Consider the following 18,657-nt stretch of genomic DNA (forward strand, 5'->3'; position numbering starts at 1 on the left):
TTATTTCATAGGCAGCTATTATATTTAATTCATGTCATAATCCATGCCACGAAAGCTTTTTAATTGGACACACGATGAAATGAAATGAAACTCTAACTCTTAATGGAAGGTGTGGAAAAGTTTCATAGCTTGAAAACCATGTAAACCAAGTTTGATCCATGAAACTCATTTCCTCTCTCTCTTCATAAATATGATGCCATACCACCATATTTACGCATCTCATTTTATGAAGAATGAAACTGCCACTCAAAATGACCTTATTTCGTGGAGCCAGGCCTGGTGAGCGGGTGGCACGGCAGCCTGCAAAGCAATTTTGGGGCCGTTTGGTTCCTATTGTTTATTTTTAGTACCCGTCACGTTGAATATTTAGATACTAATTAGAAGTATTAAACGTAGACTATTTACAAATCCCATTACATAAGTGGAGGCTAAACGGCGAGATGAATCTATTAAGCCTAATTAGTCCATGATTTGACAATGTGTTCCTACAGTAAACATTTGCTAAAGATGGATTAATTAGGCTTAATAGATTTGTCTCGCCGTTTAGCCTCCATCTGTGTAATGGGTTTTGTAAATAGTCTACATTTAATGCTCCTAATTAGTATCTAAACATTGGATGCGACACGTGCTAAAAATAAGCAAAGGGAACCAACGTCCCCTTTATCCTCATCTGGCAGAGGGGTCCAAACCGTGATAAATTCCAGGCACAAACTAGTTTGGCCTAGACGTGATTAATAATTCCAAGCACACTAGTACTACTGCTCCAGTAGTTAAACACTAATTGCAAATCAGTATGATTGCTCACTAATAAATTATCCAGGTGTCAAACAATTGGCAAGTGGCCGGCCATGCATGCCCGCCCATGCAATGCGGACGTAGCATGCACATGCACATGCGGCACCGATGGATCGTCGCAAAAATGGATGGAAGCTTGTAGTATTGGAGATACGGCGTGCATGGCGGACGCATGTGATAGTACTGCTAGTACTCGCTTCATCTAGTGTGATCAGTGCAATTACTGCTAATTGATCAGCATGATAATTGATTAGTTACGTGCTTGGCGATGCTCGCATTGATTTGCTGCATGCGTGTATGCAACCCGGCCGCAGCACGCACGCACGCAGCGTTGCCTTGCCGGGGCGTGATCGTTCAAGCCGATCGACTAACCACGAAGCCCGGCCGGCCGGTTCTCCCACGTACCCTGACACAAAAAAATTGCAGAAAAGTAGTGGCAGCTTGAACCGAGCAGGGAACCCGGGCGCCCGAACCACCGCTGCTGCCTACCTCCGTGCCTGCAGGCTGACGCACGTACCGCCTGCCAGAGGCCTGCTCCCGGGTAGCTTTTGCCGCCGGTCACGGCGCCCGCGAGAGACGGACGGGGAGCTTCGTCGGAGGCGCAGGACCGGTTGATCGATCGATCGATGGCGCCGCCGGCCGGCCTTGCTGACGTGATGCGTGATCAACGCCGCCTGCCATAGTGCCATAAACCGCGCTCGCGAGCGTGGACGTGGTCGACCAGTTTGATGGGTGTGTGTAATGTGTGCGATCGCGAGAGAGACGCGCGCTTGCATTGCTCCATCATTCATGGGCTGGAAGGGGCTATCTACTACCACTTGCATTGCATCTCCCACGCACCCACGCGTGCTGCATCGCTCCGATCCCTCGCCTGGAGACGACGGACGAAAAAGCAAGGCCCTCTTCTGGCGCGCGCTCGCGCCTGGAGACGTTGCTGCCGCGCGCCTAGCATCCTTGCTGGAGGAGAAACCGGCTGGGGCCAGTCACGCAGGTCGCGGCGCTGTGTAAGGAGCGCGAAGTGGAGCAAAAAGCAACACGGCAGCCTCTTCATCTAAAATTTGAAGGTGCGACGCGATGTTTTAGTTTTAGAGTCCGGCTCTTCACGTGGTGCTCACCTATAAGTCCAGCCGCACTACCTTTCACAAAGTAGCGGACCGCCAAACTGATTCGTGTGCAACAAATTTCAGTCAATTTCTCTAAAATTTTAACGTGTGAACGCGAGATTTTAGCTTTAGGATCCAACTCTTGATGCGGGACCCACATATAAGTCCAACCACACTACCTTACATAAAATAGCGGACTGTCAAACTGATTCATCTGCAACAAATTTCAGTCAATTTCTCTATAATTTTAAGGTATGAACGTGAGATTTATATAAACTCATAGGTTCATATATCAAACCCATGGGTTATATCAATTGGTGGGACGGGTTAGGTTGGGTTTAGACAATAGAATTATGGAGCGGGGCAGGGTGGGTGAATGAGTTAATTTATTGTGGATTGGGACGGGTTTCAACCCATTAGCAGGCCTAGCTACTACTAGCTGGTGCATTGGCAACATATCTGCACACTAATTGGGGGCTAACTGATTTCTATTCGCATCCATCCCATGCGGCTTAGCTCCCCTAGTTCGTCTCCATGGGTAACCAAAACACATCTGGCTTGGCTTCCAAAGAAGAGGCCACCTGTGACTTGAAAAGACTGCCCAGAATCGATGATCCAATCCTCCTTGTAGTTAACTGTCGGATCAGTTGTTGCTGCAAAAGCAGGTGCCTCCATGTCCTTCTCCAGCTCATCTTCTTCAACGTCCTGAGAAAACCCAGCTTCAACATCCCACTCTTCTTCACTAGTGTATGCCTCCTTTTTCTCTCGTGTGGTGATGGCCACATTCCCTTCAAAACGCTTCTCATTCCCTTCAAAGTGCCTCCTTGGAAATCGGCAATCTCGAGCAAAGTGACCCCTCTTACCACAATTGAAGCATCCATTCTTTCTTAGTTGTTGTTGCTGGTTTTCTCGTCCATGGGCTCCCTCTGAAGAGCTACTTTTCTCCTTTGGATGATGCTTGCCACCTTCTATCCACCTTGGTTTCGGCCTTCCTTGCCCCTTAGGTGGTCCCTTCTTTTTGCTTGGAAGAGAGCCTCTTATTCTTCCTTCACAGTAATGCCTCCCATCTTCTTGACTAACTCCTCCTGATTAGCCAACAAATTTTCTAGCTCCACCAATGAAGATTGAGTAGGTCATCCACTCACTACAGCTATAAACCTTTGATATTCGGGTCTAAGGCCATTAATGATGATTCTCCTCATACGGGCTTCACCAACCTTCTCATCCGGTGTAAGCTTGGATATCTCTCGACAGATGGATTTTAATTTGGTGATATATTAACTAATAGTCAAAGTTCCTTGAGAGATACCTGACAACTCCTTTTCTAAGAGTTAGAGGTGTGCTTCATTCTTCTTCGAGAATAATTTCCCAAAGTCTCCCAAGCTTCCTTTGAGGTCTCCGCATCTCGGATGTGCTCTAGTAGGTCCTCCTCAATAGTTGTCTTCAGCACAAACATGGCCTTACCGGCTTTGATGCGCCATTTCCGCAAGGCATCGGCTCCCTCCTTCGAAGAACTATCGCCACTCTCCTTTGGTGGAGGCACTATTTCAACGCCCGCAACAACCTCTCATAGGTCTTGACCTTGTAGGTATGACTCCATGCAAGTCTTCCAATAATCCCACCACTTTCGCTAGCAAGATCTGCCATGGTAACTGACGTCCGGCGTCAAGTTAGCTTTCTTGGTCCCGGACCAATGAGCTTTGCAGTTCCAGACTGTGCATCGGCAGAGTCTCCTCTTAGCACCTTGGTATTGCACCAAACACAGCAAGCACCCTTTGCTTACTAGAGAGCCTCCTCCAGACAATCCCAAACTGCCAAGCCCTGATACCAATTGTTGGAAATTGATGTGGCCCTAATACCCACTAATCTGAGGACCTACACCTATGACACCAACTCACTCTGAAGTCGGTCAACTCTTTTAATTTCTAGTTACTTAGTGCGACGGGTTCTTTCGACGGCAAAGCCACCTTCTCACTTCCGGGTGGCAGAACCTACCAATAGATGAAGCTGATTTCCGAGTGGCAGAGCCAACCTACGATGAAGTTCAGACCCTTGTGATCCCAGGTGACAGAGCCAACCTTCGATGGATCACAACTTATGCACTAAGTACATATAAACTATATGGCCCAACCGGGAGACTAACACTTGTAAGAAACAAAACTTTATTACGACACAACAATATTACATAGGAGTGTACAACACCCTCTCTTTAATGGCTAGCCTAGCACTCACCCTTTACTTCTACCATACTCCACTCATCTACCATGCTCATGGTTGAATGGCATGGCAAGGAAGGGGCCTCTAAGGGAATTCGAGAGAAAGGAGAGGAGCAATTGGCACATGGTCGATCCCATTTGGTTGGAGTTGATGTATGGGTGGAGAATTGATGCCTCTTAAGTTTTGGGCCAAGAATACGTACATTATGAGCGTGTTTGGGACTGCTCCGCTCCGAAATCATCTTGCCAAAAACTTCTAGCTCCACCAGTATCAACTCCAGAAAAAAGTGGATCTAGAGGCCAACTCTAAGGTTTTTCTAGAGCTCCTCAAAGGATGCTCCGAAAACATAAGTTTCATATCTTCTCTTGGAGTTGGTGGAAATTACCCACCAATACCACTGTTTACGCATACCGAGAATTAGCAGAAGTTCCTCAAATGTTCAGTACCGAGAATTACTAAGCCTATATGAAGGCAGAGAGACAATGTGACATCATACAATTCCAGTTCTCAAATGCAAATACCATGACCTCTTTTTGGTGCACATGTGAGTTTCAATACTGAGCTCGTTAAGAATAAAGTTTCAGTACTGAGTTACCAATGTTCAAAAGATGTGTGAAAATCAAGAACGGCAATGCGGATGATTAGCCCATCCATGCTACTGTAGTATTGTAGCTCTTGTTAAAAAAAACATCAACCCCAACCAAGAGCAAGAGAGACTATTTCCACCAATTCCTACAATTTATAAAGCGGGAGGTTACACCGTTAGCCAAACAGGTTCATAGCTTCCTATTTTCCTGGAGTTGGTGGAGTGGAGCTACAAAAAGGTGGAGTTGGTGGAGTGGAGCTGTTTTTTTTTTAGTGGAGCAGTCCCAAACACGCCCTATATCTAGCTTAGCTAAAATATACAAATGTATATACCCTACATACTTGATTGTTTGAAAAGAAATAGGGTATTCCTGAAAATACCCAGGCATCTATACTGGGTCCGCCCATGGGAAGCGGCGATAACCGTGTAGCCGGTTGTTTCTTTCTTTCTATTTTTGATCTTTTAGATTACTTTTATCTCTCCTAATATGTAAGGGTTCAGAATTATTAGAAGTCTTACCTCTTATAAGAGGTGTGTTAAGCAAAGCTCACAGTTAGTGGGCAGCCGAGCCACAGGTCCACGTTAGCACACAGCACACGTAGGATCAAGTATTTTGTATGTTCATTGACTAAGCGGCGTTTTGAATTAAGAACCAAGCTAGCGAACACTCCCAAAATATGATAGTTTAGGACGCACCCAAGATACCTGTGAGAACTGTTGTTATATCGTTAAGTGATGATGCTCATGCTAGAATAAACTCCATGTATATATTGTCCGCGTATTCTTCGAGTCAACCATCGAATTTGAGGCGGTGGCCCGCACGTTCATTGGCGGACGCATAATACTAACAAGGCAGGTCATTCAATTAACCCAAGGATTAGGGAACCCTCTAGGGTTGGCCTTCATTCTGGACGGTCCATGTTTATGATGTCCAGTATAGATATCGCGGCCACATGGTAGTATGATCAATAATTCTGTTCAGACTCCTGCACATGTGGCAGCACCAAGATAATACACCACTAAACCAGTTCAAAAAAGCTATCTCTTTCTCTTGAGCATTTCCAGTATTAGTTCTGGTTTCCTACATTCTTTACTTTCCATGCAACGCGGTGAGAAGACACCATCTACCCTAGCGCTAAGGTCGCCGATACGAACTGCATTTTTGTTGAGTTCCTTTGGCTTGGTTGAATACTTCATGATCTTCAGCCTTTTCCGCCCCAGACCCGCAGAGATCTTCAGAGATCCAGCATCCCTATCTGTGTGCTTGGTTACTTTCTTCGACGTTGCCAATGCAAGCCTGCTTGAAATGTCAATTTCTTCACGTGCAAGGGCTTTGTCAGCACTGCTGGAGCAGCTATTATGATCCTTTCTTCTATCCATCAACAATCCATCCAACTTAGAAACCAAGCAACCAGAGTGCAGGCTTATCTTGATATTTGCTTCTGCTCTGCACGCTGATGCTGTTGCAACTGAAATGGCATCATGCGGGTGACTAAGTGCCACTTGAAGAAGTTGCTGCTTCTGACTCAAGGGTCCATCACTAATGAGCTGGCTCATGTTCAGGCACTTGAGTATCTTGAGCCAAAGTTTCTCAAGCTGGTAAATGATTTTCCCTTGTTGCATTTCGCAGTACAATGTGGCAGATAAAGAGAGCCACTCAGTAAGTTGATCTCCAATAATCTGCAAGGATGAAATGGTGTACTCATGCAGTTAGGCATAAAGTATATGTGCTTGTCAAATGAGGCTGAAGCCCCTATAAACATTAGGTGCTATATAAGTACTTTGTTCTGGAAATATGCACAAACCTCGAAAAGAAGAAGAATATCTTTCTTTAATACAACATGCCTAACAAAATTGGATAAAGACGAAAAAAACCTGAAGCACAACCAAGATAAGAGTAGTAGTTAGATATAAACTCAAGTACACAGCCTGGAGCAGCTTACTGCCATTAAAACCAACAAACAAGATTGCAATTTTGTAAATCTGGTTAACTACCTGCTTGTAACTTGGTGCTGTCCAGCTGGATTTGCTTTGAAACCAAATCTTGAAAACTTCATAAACCTGCACATATCATGAAACGCTTAGAAATTATTGAAACAGATTGAGGTCATAGCCATTTTAGACATGATATATTCGATGTGATTTGTTTAGAAGTGAAGGTCAACAGACCTGTTAGCGAGGTTCAAGCAGCTCAAGAAAAGGTTAAGATGCCTGGATCCAGTAAAGTCTTCATTTGCTTCATTCAATTCTTGGTTAGCATATGCCAAAATTTGATCATTCTCTAATAGTCCAATAACTACTTCACCAAGAGCTGAAAGGATAGCAGTATTTTCAAACTTTTCTGGGCAATGCTCAAGGTTGGCTTGGAACAATGCCGTGTGTTCATCAATAATGTTAACCAAATAGTCATAAAAACCCTCAAAGAAAACCTTGGGTGCAGCCTTTGAATTACAGGAGCTTGTACAGAGGGATCTATAAACTTCAATGGCTAATTCCACCTCTAGGTCTTGCATAACAGGAGCACATGAGCTATTTTCAGCATTCCAAGGAATGGATAAGCCCCCAGGGTATAAAAAACTAAAAAATGGATAACAGAAGAACTGGTGGAGCACATCATAGGAACTTGATCCAGGACTAGCTTTCAAATAAGAGATAGTTATGTCATTCAATTGTTTAGCAAATTTGTTCCACACCATTAACCATTTTAATCTTTGCCTATTAAATATCGGGCACATGATCTGCATGTACATAAAAGCGACAACAACATGAAAACTCTTCAGGATATCTGATGAAGAGAGAATTAAAGCCAACTTCTCAGCATCTCCATGCGACAGCACTCCAGTATACTGAGCTACCATGGTCAGAGATAGTGCAGTCATGTAAACTGCTGGAGAAACCATCTCCATGTAAGAAAGTGGTCTGATTCCTGGAAAAGAGAACTTCCGAGTGCATTCGGCATATTGGATCTCCTTTATGTGTTCGATGTCCAAGCATATCTCAATCTTTTCAGAATTTAAAAGAGAATGATCCAACTCCCCCACAATAACTTCCACAAACTGGAGACCAAATTCCAGTAACATTGCACACTTGTTACCACTATGCTTTCCTACATGATCCAGAAACAACTTTGTCTTTACAAACTTGCAAACATCAGTAATGCAAAGCCTAACTTGTTCATAAGAACACTTTTCTTTAAGTTCAATTTGAACTCCTCCTAGAAGAAACTTGAATATCTCTGTTGCAGAATCCATAACAATCAGCATCTTTTCAGGAATCATATCCTGAAACAGTTCTGGATTCAGAATTGTGCCAAGAATGTCGAGTTGGAAATGAAAGCAACCAATGTCCCATGGTAACCATTTGATATGCTGAAAATCCAGCAAGGCCTTGAGATGCATGCAAGATTGGGCAACCAAATTCCAATTCACTGGAGTACACAAATCCTCTCTGTGCCTACTTTTTGATTTACTAAAATCATGAAATAGGTTCATGCAAAATGACCACAGCGGCTTGTTCTGATCATTGATTCCAACAGAGAAAATTATTTTGAGTATTGGCGCAAAAGCAGCCTCCAGTATGGGTAAACAATTGATCAAATTACCAAGTCTATGTAGAAGGTAATTCCATGTACTCAAACAAGAAGAGCTCAGAACAATATTACGACTTCTCGAAAGAACTCGACATAAAGGCACCATAATTAACCTTGTCCTTTTCACCTGAGCACTTGCATGTTCTCTGGGTTCTAATGGGGCAATCACAGTTTCGTGACTCTCAGACTCTGTAGCCTGAGATGGAAAAAATGCATCTACCAAATTTCTCCAGGAAACCTGTGAATCTAAATGGCTATCATAATGTAATAGAGAACTTCATGTTACTAGAAATTGTGCATCAGAAAAAGAAGAGATAGTGTAACTCACCATTGTAGCAATCTGAACTTGTGTGTCTAGATCAATGAACATCTGTTCTGGAACCTTTAGGAGTTTATTGAGTAGAGGTCTATTATTCACTGCATCTGGACCAAGAAAAGATATGATCCATCCCCATGACTTCACTACTTGAACTTTCTTCGAAGCATCATCAAGCATATTCATCATGTGGGAGAGTAGCTTTCGCTCAAGGTCTAAAGCTACAGCCTATACAGCAAGCATCAAAATAAAGCTAAATGAGAAAAAATTCACCAGAAGAGCTCATACAAAACTGAACTATTATAGCAAGTAAAACATATAAAATATGCAAAGTTGCAGGGAGACAGCACTCAATCATTCAATAAGCCAAATCCAGGGAACACAAAAGGTATATAAAACAAATCACATATAAAATGCCATACAAAACCTAGAATAAAAACATACATTCTAGGCAATGTATACGTTTCTCTAAATTAATCTGATAATAATTCCCTGTTTGAATTGGTATATGGCTTCTATAATCATTTAGACTATAAGTAATAAAACCGCAGGGATTTCAATACTACAAACTAAACAAGGAAATGCTTATGAAGCCTCCAAGGCCTATGAACATGATGTTTGAGTCTTCTTAATGCTGATATGTTGTTCATTCAATAAAAAAAATGCTGATATCTTGTAGATGGCAAATTAGTTCGGTGTCATTTTACTCATCTCTACAAAAGGTACACTTCGGTCACTATAGTGTGTCACAAGGAAATTAATGTCACTAATTGGTCAAACTAAAGTAATTCAGCTGAATTTCCTTAGCACCCAAGCCACATCAAGAAAAATATGTATGCATTAGGACTTATCCATATGAAGCTGCTCAAGGTTATCACAATGTGTCACCTGATTTCTTTATACCTTTGAGTGACTGTATTAAAGTGGTTGCACCCAGGTAGTTGGTATTTGGGTTGGCTTACACAATAACAAAAGTTGATCCATTTAGAGAAAAACAAAAATCCACAACAAGTTGTATATACCCGGTGAATTCGGATGCAACAGATCACAGTATTTAGTGACTAACAGGATAGATCAAATTATTAAATTCTATGTGAATTAAACAATCTGTAGTAACACCGATCTTTCAGTTACCTTGGAAAGAAGCGGTTGAGGTGGTAGGATAACGTGCGACACTTTAATGAGGCATCTTTCTGCCATGTCCCTTTCTGGTTTATCAGCACTTAAGAGTCTTTGGTATATTGGTGGAACCCATAAGCTTGATAGGTCCCTCATTCTTTTGTGACTTTGACAAGCAAGCTTCATGATAGCCTTCATTGGAAGTTTCCAAAAAGCAGCACTAAGTCAAATTATGAGATGACACGATAAAGCAAGAGAAACAAATATCAAGATATACATTGAGTAGTTGTCTTGCAGTCTATGGTACACGAGGAAAGATCATACAGATATGACTCATAATATGATTTTGCATCTTTTGAGGCAAATCTCGATGAAATTAGAAGCATCATGAGGGCAGATGGTTATTCAATAATGGATGCTGCAAAGCAGTTAGTTTACATCAAACATCTGATTGCTAGTTCAACATCCTAGACACATAAAGGCAATGACATAGAACAGAGTTTATGTGTGCAGGATAACCTGAGCTGCCTCAAATGTCGTTGACAAGGAACCAAATGGATTGTCGAGTGCATAAACAATAGCAGCAACTATTAGGTCTGCTCTATCATCTATAATCAATGGCTCCAACTGCTGAACAGAGATGCACCAGATTCCCAAATTACAAACAGACTGCAATAACAAATTTAAGGAGAAAATGGGAATCATATACTAAAAACCCAAACACATATTCTTCGCATAAAAATAGTGCCTTAAGCACTCAAAAAAGAAAAATGGTTGGCCAGATCTACCTTCATCCGAGTATTCATGATTAGCTGCACCAACGTATCCAATACAGCCTGGGACATCTGCGCTGAAGGATAAGAAAAATCTATCATTTGCTATGCTCATTAAAACAAAAAAGCAGTGCTACAGCTCATCATGTATGAGAGGGAAACGGGTTTGATCTCCATAGAGAAATACCAGAAGCATTATAGTGAATGTTTGAAAACAGATAATAATGGTTGCGTTGATTCTGATAAACACAAACCCAATCCATTAAGGATATTTGCTATCAAAATGATGACTTTTTTTCCTAGAACGTGTCAAAATGATGATTCTATCTCAACGAATATCAGTACAAATAATATTCTAAAACGAAAGAAGCTCATGTTGATTGTGGAGCACTATCGAAAGCAAAAGTTTTAGACCCATAAAGCCTCAAACATTCAGGTGGAGTTCAGATAGAAAACCTCATATTCTAAATACATGTACACGAAGGAGTCAGTTTTGATGTTAAACCACACTGCTAATGGCCGATATACTTCTCAATGAAAAGCAATGCCCCCTCGTTCACATCATAGGCTTCCTCCCACAGAGCAACAGGCACAACTTTCGCTGAATTTTGCTGAATCGAATTTTTTTAGCGTCGATTTATTCACTGATTCAAATTGTGTTCAACCATCACTGAACATTTAACTGAAGAAATGTGGGTACAGGGATTCAGGGAAGTACTAGTACCTGAGACGGTAGAGACGAGGGCGGGGTGGTAGAGCGCGAATCCGAGGCACTTGAGCGCGGAGGCCGCGACGGCCTCGTCAGGGTCGGCCGCGTCGCGGAGTAGGAGCGGGAGGAGGGGTGAGGGCAGCTCGGCGGCGAGGTCCGCGGCGGCGGAGGGGTCGTCGGCGCTGCCGCGCTGCAGGTGGAGGAGACACGCGTACGCCGCGGCGCGGTCGGGCTCCGCGGCGATCTCCGCCACCTCACGCGCCACCGACGGCGGCGCCATGGCCGCGGAGGCCTAGGGTTTGGTTTTTTGGCGCGAAGGGTGAACGGCGGATTTGGGCGCGCGGAGAGGAGTGGCGCGACAGTTGGGGGGAAGTCAGTAATGAGGCGACGCGGAAATGAGAGGAGGAACTCCATGATACTGCTAATCTTACCCCAATACCTTTTTTAGAAAAAAGAGAGAAAAAATGAACTCCAACAATCCATCTAAACCTTCCCTAATTTTTTAGCAACGCTAAAAAACAGCCTGCCACCGTGTATATTTTAGCGTTGGCGTTCCTCCTCCAATCCTGATTCCCGCAGGCCCACGCGTCCCTTCCGATGGGCCCAATACGATGACGTGGCCTGTGTTTGAAATATTGGGGGCTATTTATTAGCGATCTGCTGTGGACTGATATATTTTTAGAGGAAATATTTTTTGGAAGAACCTCCAATACATAGTTTTGGGGAAGAATTTTTTAGTATTCTCTTGGAGTTGAGCGTACTATAGATGTATACGTTTCATGCTTTGGGACGTCAAAATTTTATGCACCTAAAAATGAAAAGGAGCATTTAGGTGGAGTACCTTGGGACTGCTACATGCTTTTTGCACGGCTGCCCCTGCTATTTTCCCCTACGTTATTTTTTTTAAAAAAAAGGGTAAAACGTGCATCGGGCTTATCTTACTGCAACTGGTCATTTCTCCTAGTGCTATCTCTGTCTCTTCTCTACCCCACTTGTATCTCAACTGAGTTTCCCCTCGTAGTATGATACTCGTCTCCTTCTCGTTTTAGCTTTTCAAGATGCATACAGAGTATATATCTAAATGCATAATAAAAAATCTATAAATTTAAAAAAGTTAAAATAATCTATAATTTGAGATGAAAAGAGTAGCCTACAACTCAACGACAATCTTGTGAGCAATCTCCCTGGGCATCTCCTGCAGCTGCAGAGTCACCAGCCCAGACGAAGAGTCGTAGGAGAACTCCATCTCAACTGAGCCCAGCATGCATTTCCTTGGCCTGACCGAAGAGTAGGCGCCGAACCTGCCGCACCCCCTCACTTCCATGCACACCAATCCGACGGCCTCTGAGCTAGAAGCCGAGCCATCGCCGCCGACCAGCTTTGCCCCGTCGAGGAGGTGGTAGGTCAGGCCTTCCACCGCGCCGCCGCCGTTGAACATGTCGACGAGGCCGATCGGGGCGAACCGGAACCCGGGTGCCATGTCCTGCAATGGCGCCATCCATGGCTCCTTCAGTTAGTTTACAGAGGAGAAACTTTAGCATCAGAAATGGAGATCAGAATGGCGTTGGGTGCTGACCTTGATCGGCGACACGGTGAGGATGTCTTGCTCGAGGACCTTGAGCGACACGGGCAGCGCCGCGCCGTCGGGGAGGACGACGAGGTCGCCGCCGGCGTGGCGGTACACGGCGCAGTCGCCGTTCCACCACTCGGGGTCCGTCGCGGCCTCGGAGATGAGGTGGACGTCGCTGCCCTTCACGCCGCAGGTCAGGGCCTCGGTGCCGGTGTGGTGGGACACGGTCTTCTTCTCCACGGAGCTCCACGCCGCGCCCTGGCAGTTGTACACGCCGAGGACGCCCGTGAACTTGTTCATGTTCCATATCTTGAGCAAGCTGCGCGGCAGGAGCATTGTCAGAGACGGACACGTGCGAACAACTCAAGATGCTGCGAGTGAAGGGTACTCATCTCACCTGACGCCGTCGCGTGCCGGGTCGGTGAACAGGCAGTCCTTGGTCGGCCGGCCAGGCAGAAGCGCCCGGAGCACCGAGCCGTCGGGCAAGACAATCTTCTTCAGCAGATCGAAGTCGTGCTTCCCGGGGGCATCACTGCATATCCATTCACCAAGAACACAATTCAGCTTCAAATTCCAATGAAGGATGCTGAAGATTGGTGAAGGGTGATGAACTGGTCGCAACCTGACATAGACCGGGCCGCCGCTGATGGCACGGGCCGAGCCGTGGTACTCGCCGGCGGGGTGGAGGGAGTGGAACATGTCCCAGTCCGGGAGCATGAACTCGCCGAGGAACACGCTGTTGTACGCCACCGCGGCGATGTGGACCGTGTGCGACGCGGGGTCCCTCGGGAAGAAATCATCAGATGCCCTCACCACCGCCGTCTGCTTCGAGCTGCCGATTTGTCGCGTCACAGCACAAACAAATCGGTCAATGATTCACTATGAGATTCATGGATCCTGGTTGGGTTGGTGGGAGCAGATTGATCGGATCGCGTACCAGTAGAGGGCGTCGGTGTTGTGGCTCATGCAGGCGATGATGCCGTTCTCCGGGAAGTTCTTGGCGATGGAGGCGTCGAGCGCCTGGTGGTACTGCCTCGTGAGCAGCGCGCGGCCGCCGTGGCCGGCGCCGAGCGTCTCCAGGATGCACTGCTCGTCGACCTTGACGCCGTCGACGCCGGCGGCGGCGAGGTACGCGTGCTGCTCGTCGTAGAACCGGTACACGGCGCGCGGGTGCATCAGGCCGACCCCCTGGACGGTGATCCAGTCGGTCACCATGCCAGGGTCGTTCTCGGCGACTCCCGGCGAGATCTCCGGGAACTGCATGCTGGAGCGGTAGCGCTCCATCCCGGCGGCGCCCGGCCGGACGCCGCCCCAGTAGCCGGTGATGGCGTGCCAGACGAAGACGTACTTGAGCCCGTGCTCCTCCTTCGCCGCGCGCACCACCGTCCTGATGCCGGCGGCCGGGTCGTCGGCGTTCTGGAACTTGCTGTTCTCCCTGATACCGGTGAGCCGAGGCAGGTGGGGATGCTTCTGCTTGGCCACGCCGGCGGGTTCGTCGGGGCTGGTATGGTCGGTTTCGACGGACTGCCAGCCGTCGTCGATGATGACGAACTTGGGCGGCGCGCCGCCGGCGACGAGGCTGCGGAGCCCGGCCTCGACGCCCTCCTGCGTGACGTCCTGGTAGAAGGCGTCCCAGGTGCACCACCCGAAGTAGTCCACGATGCCCGGGAGCTTTTTCTCGGCGCGGAGCCGGAACGTCTTGAGCGCGGACTTGGCCGCGGCGACGGCGCCGGTGATGGCAGCGAAGGGGTCGGACTCCGCGGCGCCCACGAAGAGCGCGCGGTCGAAGGACGCCGCGCGCGTGCCGGCGTCCCCGCTCTCGACGCAGAGCTCCAGCGCGTCGTCACCCGCGCCGCCCTGGAGGCTGGCCCGGAACGCGCCCTCCACGAGCGGGAGGAACACGACGTACGCCGCCGCCGCCGCCGCGTCCTCGCCGGCCCTGGACTCGACGAGCAGGAACTGCGTCTCGTGCGGGACGTCGCCGCCCTTGTCCCCCATCCGCTGCGACATCCACCACAGCTTGCTCCGGAAGCACGCCATGAACCGCGGGCCCCTGCGCCATCGTCGCCAAATCCAAAATCAGAGCAAATGCGTACGGAATGGATCTACAAAACGGCACATTTTTCTCATGGTCAGCACCGAACCTCAAGGCGCCGAGGGAGATGACGTGGAGGGAGGCCGGCTCGGGGAAGTAGGCGCCGATGAAGACCCCGTCAACCGCTTCCCCCGCCGCCGCAGAGGACGCCACGACGCCGGCTGGCACGCCGGACAGAACCGTCCTCCCGCAGACCGACAGCGTGCCGCCGGCGAGCTTGACGGATGATGTGATCGTCATGTCCTCTTCGTCTCTCTTACTCTGCGATTGGGATGGCGAGCAGCAAAACAACCTCAGGGCCAATGACCTTAGAACAACATCAAGGCTGCAACAGCAGCAGCAACAATGGTGGATGGCACGCACCAAGGAGGGGATGGGAAGCTGGGTCGCGAAGTGCGTGGCAAGGATGCCAGGAGCAGGGGCGCGGGTATATATACACCCCGCCGCGGCAGAGGAGACGGTAAGCTGAGCCTGCGAGCCAAATGCGTCATCACTGTCACGGTCGACGTCAGCAGCTGTTCGATATGTTACCCATTGCTAATTGCTATACGGAACGGTGTTGAGTGAATGGGTTAGTGACATGATGTCATCACCCATCACTATTGTGTCACTCTGGGCTTATCGCCAACTCCAGCCGATCATTGGATTCTTAATGCTAGATCAGCAACCAAGCATCATTGGTAGTAGTACAACTCTAGCTAGTATATACTCCCTCAAAAAAATTACAATTTGTCCAGATTCGTAGCCAGACCCTAACTAAAAATTAGCTCTAAACGAGTAGACTAAAATGTGAAGTAATTTTTAGTTTCACCCTAGCTAAAGTTTAGTTCATTAATCCACCAAAATCATCTAATTCGGATTAAAGGTAAGGAAAGTAGCCATTGGACCATGAAAAGTCGAAAATACCCCCCCTTATTCCTCACCTTCTAGTCCACAACTGCAAGAGAGAGTAAAATGGACTTTATGTGCCTTATGCCTTTTGGTCCAAAGATCCAAACACGATATCTAAACTTTAGTCATCTAAAAGATTTAGCTCACTTTTAATCACCTAAATTTTAGTCCGAAGTAACTAAAAAATAGTTTTAGATGATCTAATCAGGATCAATTTAGAAAAGCCTAGCTTACCTTTTTCGGGTAGAAAAATCTATCTTGCCCCTAATCAGAAACCAAGCAAGAAACCGCACGAGAGAAGAAACTCATTTCACGGTCATAAATACCAACCCAATTATCTTGCTAATCTGAACAGCTGGCCCTGTAACAAATAATGTTTCTTCGTGTATCTGCAGATTCTATGACAGAGTTATTTGTCAGTTTCTGAAATTCCAGTATTTTGCACATGGTGCAGCACAGTAGCAAAAGCAAATCTCTCAATCAGCTTAGCCTACGTTTTTATGATACTGTGCTATCAGGAAAGCACATGAGTGTAGGGGACAAGCAATGCAATGTAAAATGGCAATAACTATTGGTATTGCTTGGATTCACCCACTGGAATTATTCCCCATCTCAAAAGGAATGCAACTCTCGTTTCTCGATAAGTCAAATAGTTTCAAGTTTGATCGAATTTATAAAAAAAATACTAACATCCACATCTCAAAAAAATTTAGCATGATTAATCTATTAATATTTATTTTGTATCATAAATGTTAGTACTGTTTTGTATATATTTGGTCAAATTTAGATTTAGCTGGCTTCTCACGTTCTCGGGAACCGAGAGTTACATTTTTTTTTTATGGAGGGAGTACTCTAGAGATCCTTTTCACTCCAGCTAATGGAGAACTTTTCACTCCAGTCTCCAGAGATCCAAGGCGGGAGAAACAGCCAAGGTCTGTCAAGAGGTTGCACCTTTCAGAGTTAGCTCTGGAACGATCCCGGCATCCAGATTGTACGATATACTACGCTACGGAGTACTTCTGATTTTTTTTTACATGCCACATGGCATTAGGTTTGTACTAAGTCAAATTACCTAATTTTGACTATATTTGTAGAAAAATATAACAACATCTACAATACTAAATTTATTTCATTAAATTTATCATGGAATATATTTTGATAGTGCATATATTTGGTACATAGATGTTATTATAGTTTTCTATAAATTTGATTAAAGTTGAAAAATGTTAACTTAGGATAAACTTAATGTGACATGTAAAAAATGTAAAAAAATCAGAGGGAGTATGTTACACCTTGCTTCAATTATGCTTGATCAGCTATTTAATTTAAAAGGCCGGGAATATGATCCCTTTGCTTTTTCAGGCTTGCTAGTATACTTAATACTTGTATCCTATTTCCTCTGCTTTGACATCCAGATCAGTTCATTTTAATACTAAGTTTTAGGTGAACCTAATGACCCAGAGAAAGACAAACTGCATCCATAGCAAAATTAGCATACCTTCTCACTCAGAGCCAGGAGCAAGAGATGAGCTTCAACTATCATGAGCTGCTGGCAGCATCACCCGGCGCCCCTGCTGAACTGAGACCACTGGCTCCAATCAACTGCATGACTTTTATCTTCTTCTTTTTTCACAGGAACTAGGGCAGGTATATTGCGCACCTGAATTTCTATTGAACGACGCGTAGAAATTTGCATACAGGATTTGCGAAAATGAGAGAGAGATCACATCCTAGCCTATAACAGGTTCAATTTGTACCTTGAAGAACACAGGTGAGATTGTGAGATGTTTGCTCGGCGAGGTCAGAAGCCTGGCTCCAATCAACATTTATCCCGAGATAGCATTTCACGAATGGCGAGCCTATTGACCCTTCGACCCACCATCTGCCGCAGCCTGCCCGCGCGTCCGTACGTGTAAAGTGCCCCAGCGGTGAGCTACCCAGCCCCAGCCGCCGCCAGGATCCACTGTTTCTGCCGCTAGCGCCATTGGCGAAATATCCGATCCGATCTGCCATTAACCAATCCGCCACTCGTCCAGCCGCGCCGCCGCCGCCGCCGCCGCCCATCCATCACGAGCTGACCCGACCGCGTGCGTCGCCAATCACCATGGAGCACTCAGACTCAGCAACCGCCATCGCAGGTCCATCTGGGACAGGATGGCCTTCAGCTTTGTCCTCTCATGCAGGTCATGCATGGATGCCGCAAAGAGACAAGCGGGATAGGGCAAACATGTCGCCGTCAGAGAGGGCCAGCTGCGCGCCAAAAGCGAGAGCGCGCGCGAAAGTATCCGCGGCCGTCTATGCATCGTCTCTTGGCCGTTCAGCTCGAGGTCGGCATCGCCGAGTTTTTTTTTTCTTTTACCTAAAGTGTCCCAAGCGAGATGCGCATCTCGTGCAGAGTCTAGTTGCAGCAACTGTGCTCTGTCAAGCTGGCTGTTAAATGTAAAGTTTGCTGTTTGTTTCTGATCATGGCGAGCTTTATTTTCTGAAGATCTTTTGGTTCCGGCCGTAGCTGTAGCTTTCAGAGGGCCACCACTTGTGATTAGCTTCTACAGTATACTGCTAGCCTATTATAATTAGCGTTGCAAGTGATCAGCCCAGCTATCATGCACAAATAGACAAGTAAATGGCTGCCGGTGGTGATTGGTGTCATCAGGATATTTATGAACAAATGATTGCAGACCTGCTGTCAAGTCAAGCTTGTAATAGTGTCATACGGAGTATCACTGAGGTCTGGTTTGGTTCGTTTGCTTATTTTTAAGCACCCGTCACATCGAATGTTTAGATACTAATTAGAAGTATTAAACGTAGACTATTTACAAAATCCATTACATAAGTGGAGGCTAAACGGCGAGACGAATCTATTAAGCCTAATTAGTCCATGATTTGACAATGTG

At 46.2% G+C, this 18,657-nt stretch overlaps 2 protein-coding genes across 5 annotated transcripts; both read right to left on the bottom strand.

The window, feature by feature from the left end:
* Positions 1 to 5,561: 5,561 nt before the first annotated feature.
* LOC101771339 lies at positions 5,562 to 11,624 on the bottom strand. 4 transcript variants are annotated; one of them, XM_022825633.1, is made up of 9 exons: positions 11,223 to 11,624; positions 10,514 to 10,570; positions 10,245 to 10,394; positions 9,741 to 9,917; positions 8,619 to 8,834; positions 6,871 to 8,528; positions 6,697 to 6,762; positions 6,507 to 6,576; positions 5,562 to 6,381 (listed from the first exon to the last, which is right to left on the bottom strand). In XM_022825633.1, the coding sequence occupies exons 1-9, from the start codon at positions 11,619 to 11,621 to the stop codon at positions 5,740 to 5,742; spliced, it is 3,435 nt and encodes a 1,144-aa protein (XP_022681368.1). In that variant the 5' UTR covers positions 11,622 to 11,624; the 3' UTR covers positions 5,562 to 5,739. The 4 variants fall into 4 exon arrangements, with proteins under 4 accessions (XP_022681368.1, XP_004964722.1, XP_022681370.1 ...); XM_004964665.4 differs by having other exon boundaries at positions 10,514 to 10,575; positions 11,223 to 11,575; XM_022825635.1 differs by lacking the exons at positions 10,514 to 10,570; positions 11,223 to 11,624 and adding an exon at positions 10,003 to 10,143 and having other exon boundaries at positions 10,245 to 10,380.
* Positions 11,625 to 12,211: 587 nt separating this feature from the next.
* Positions 12,212 to 15,361, bottom strand: LOC101771733 (probable galactinol--sucrose galactosyltransferase 6). Its single transcript, XM_004964666.3, has 7 exons — positions 15,236 to 15,361; positions 14,922 to 15,133; positions 13,715 to 14,830; positions 13,400 to 13,609; positions 13,175 to 13,309; positions 12,784 to 13,096; positions 12,212 to 12,690 (listed from the first exon to the last, which is right to left on the bottom strand). Exons 2-7 carry the CDS (start codon positions 15,110 to 15,112, stop codon positions 12,358 to 12,360), a joined length of 2,298 nt encoding a protein of 765 aa, XP_004964723.1. The 5' UTR covers positions 15,113 to 15,133; positions 15,236 to 15,361; the 3' UTR covers positions 12,212 to 12,357.
* Between the last annotated feature and the right edge of the window lie 3,296 nt (positions 15,362 to 18,657).

This window comes from Setaria italica, chromosome IV (genome assembly GCF_000263155.2).
Source record: "Setaria italica strain Yugu1 chromosome IV, Setaria_italica_v2.0, whole genome shotgun sequence".
Taxonomy (NCBI): Eukaryota; Viridiplantae; Streptophyta; class Magnoliopsida; order Poales; family Poaceae; genus Setaria; species Setaria italica.

What these genes read in the sequence shown, in the direction of transcription:
- LOC101771339 (XM_022825633.1), bottom strand. Translation starts at nt 11,621, where the DNA reads ATGGAGTTCCTCCTCTCATTTCCGCGTCGCCTCATTACTGACTTCCCC. An exon ending in CCTCGTCTCTACCGTCTCAG is followed by an intron (nt 10,571 to 11,222) that starts GTACTAGTACTT and finishes CCTTCAGCGCAG; the next exon opens with ATGTCCCAGGCTGTATTGGA. An exon ending in CGACATTTGAGGCAGCTCAG is followed by an intron (nt 9,918 to 10,244) that starts GTTATCCTGCAC and finishes CTTCCAATGAAG; the next exon opens with GCTATCATGAAGCTTGCTTG.
- LOC101771733 (XM_004964666.3), bottom strand. Translation starts at nt 15,112, where the DNA reads ATGACGATCACATCATCCGTCAAGCTCGCCGGCGGCACGCTGTCGGTC. An exon ending in ATCTCCCTCGGCGCCTTGAG is followed by an intron (nt 14,831 to 14,921) that starts GTTCGGTGCTGA and finishes ACGATGGCGCAG; the next exon opens with GGGCCCGCGGTTCATGGCGT. An exon ending in GGCGGCCCGGTCTATGTCAG is followed by an intron (nt 13,310 to 13,399) that starts GTTGCGACCAGT and finishes ATGGATATGCAG; the next exon opens with TGATGCCCCCGGGAAGCACG.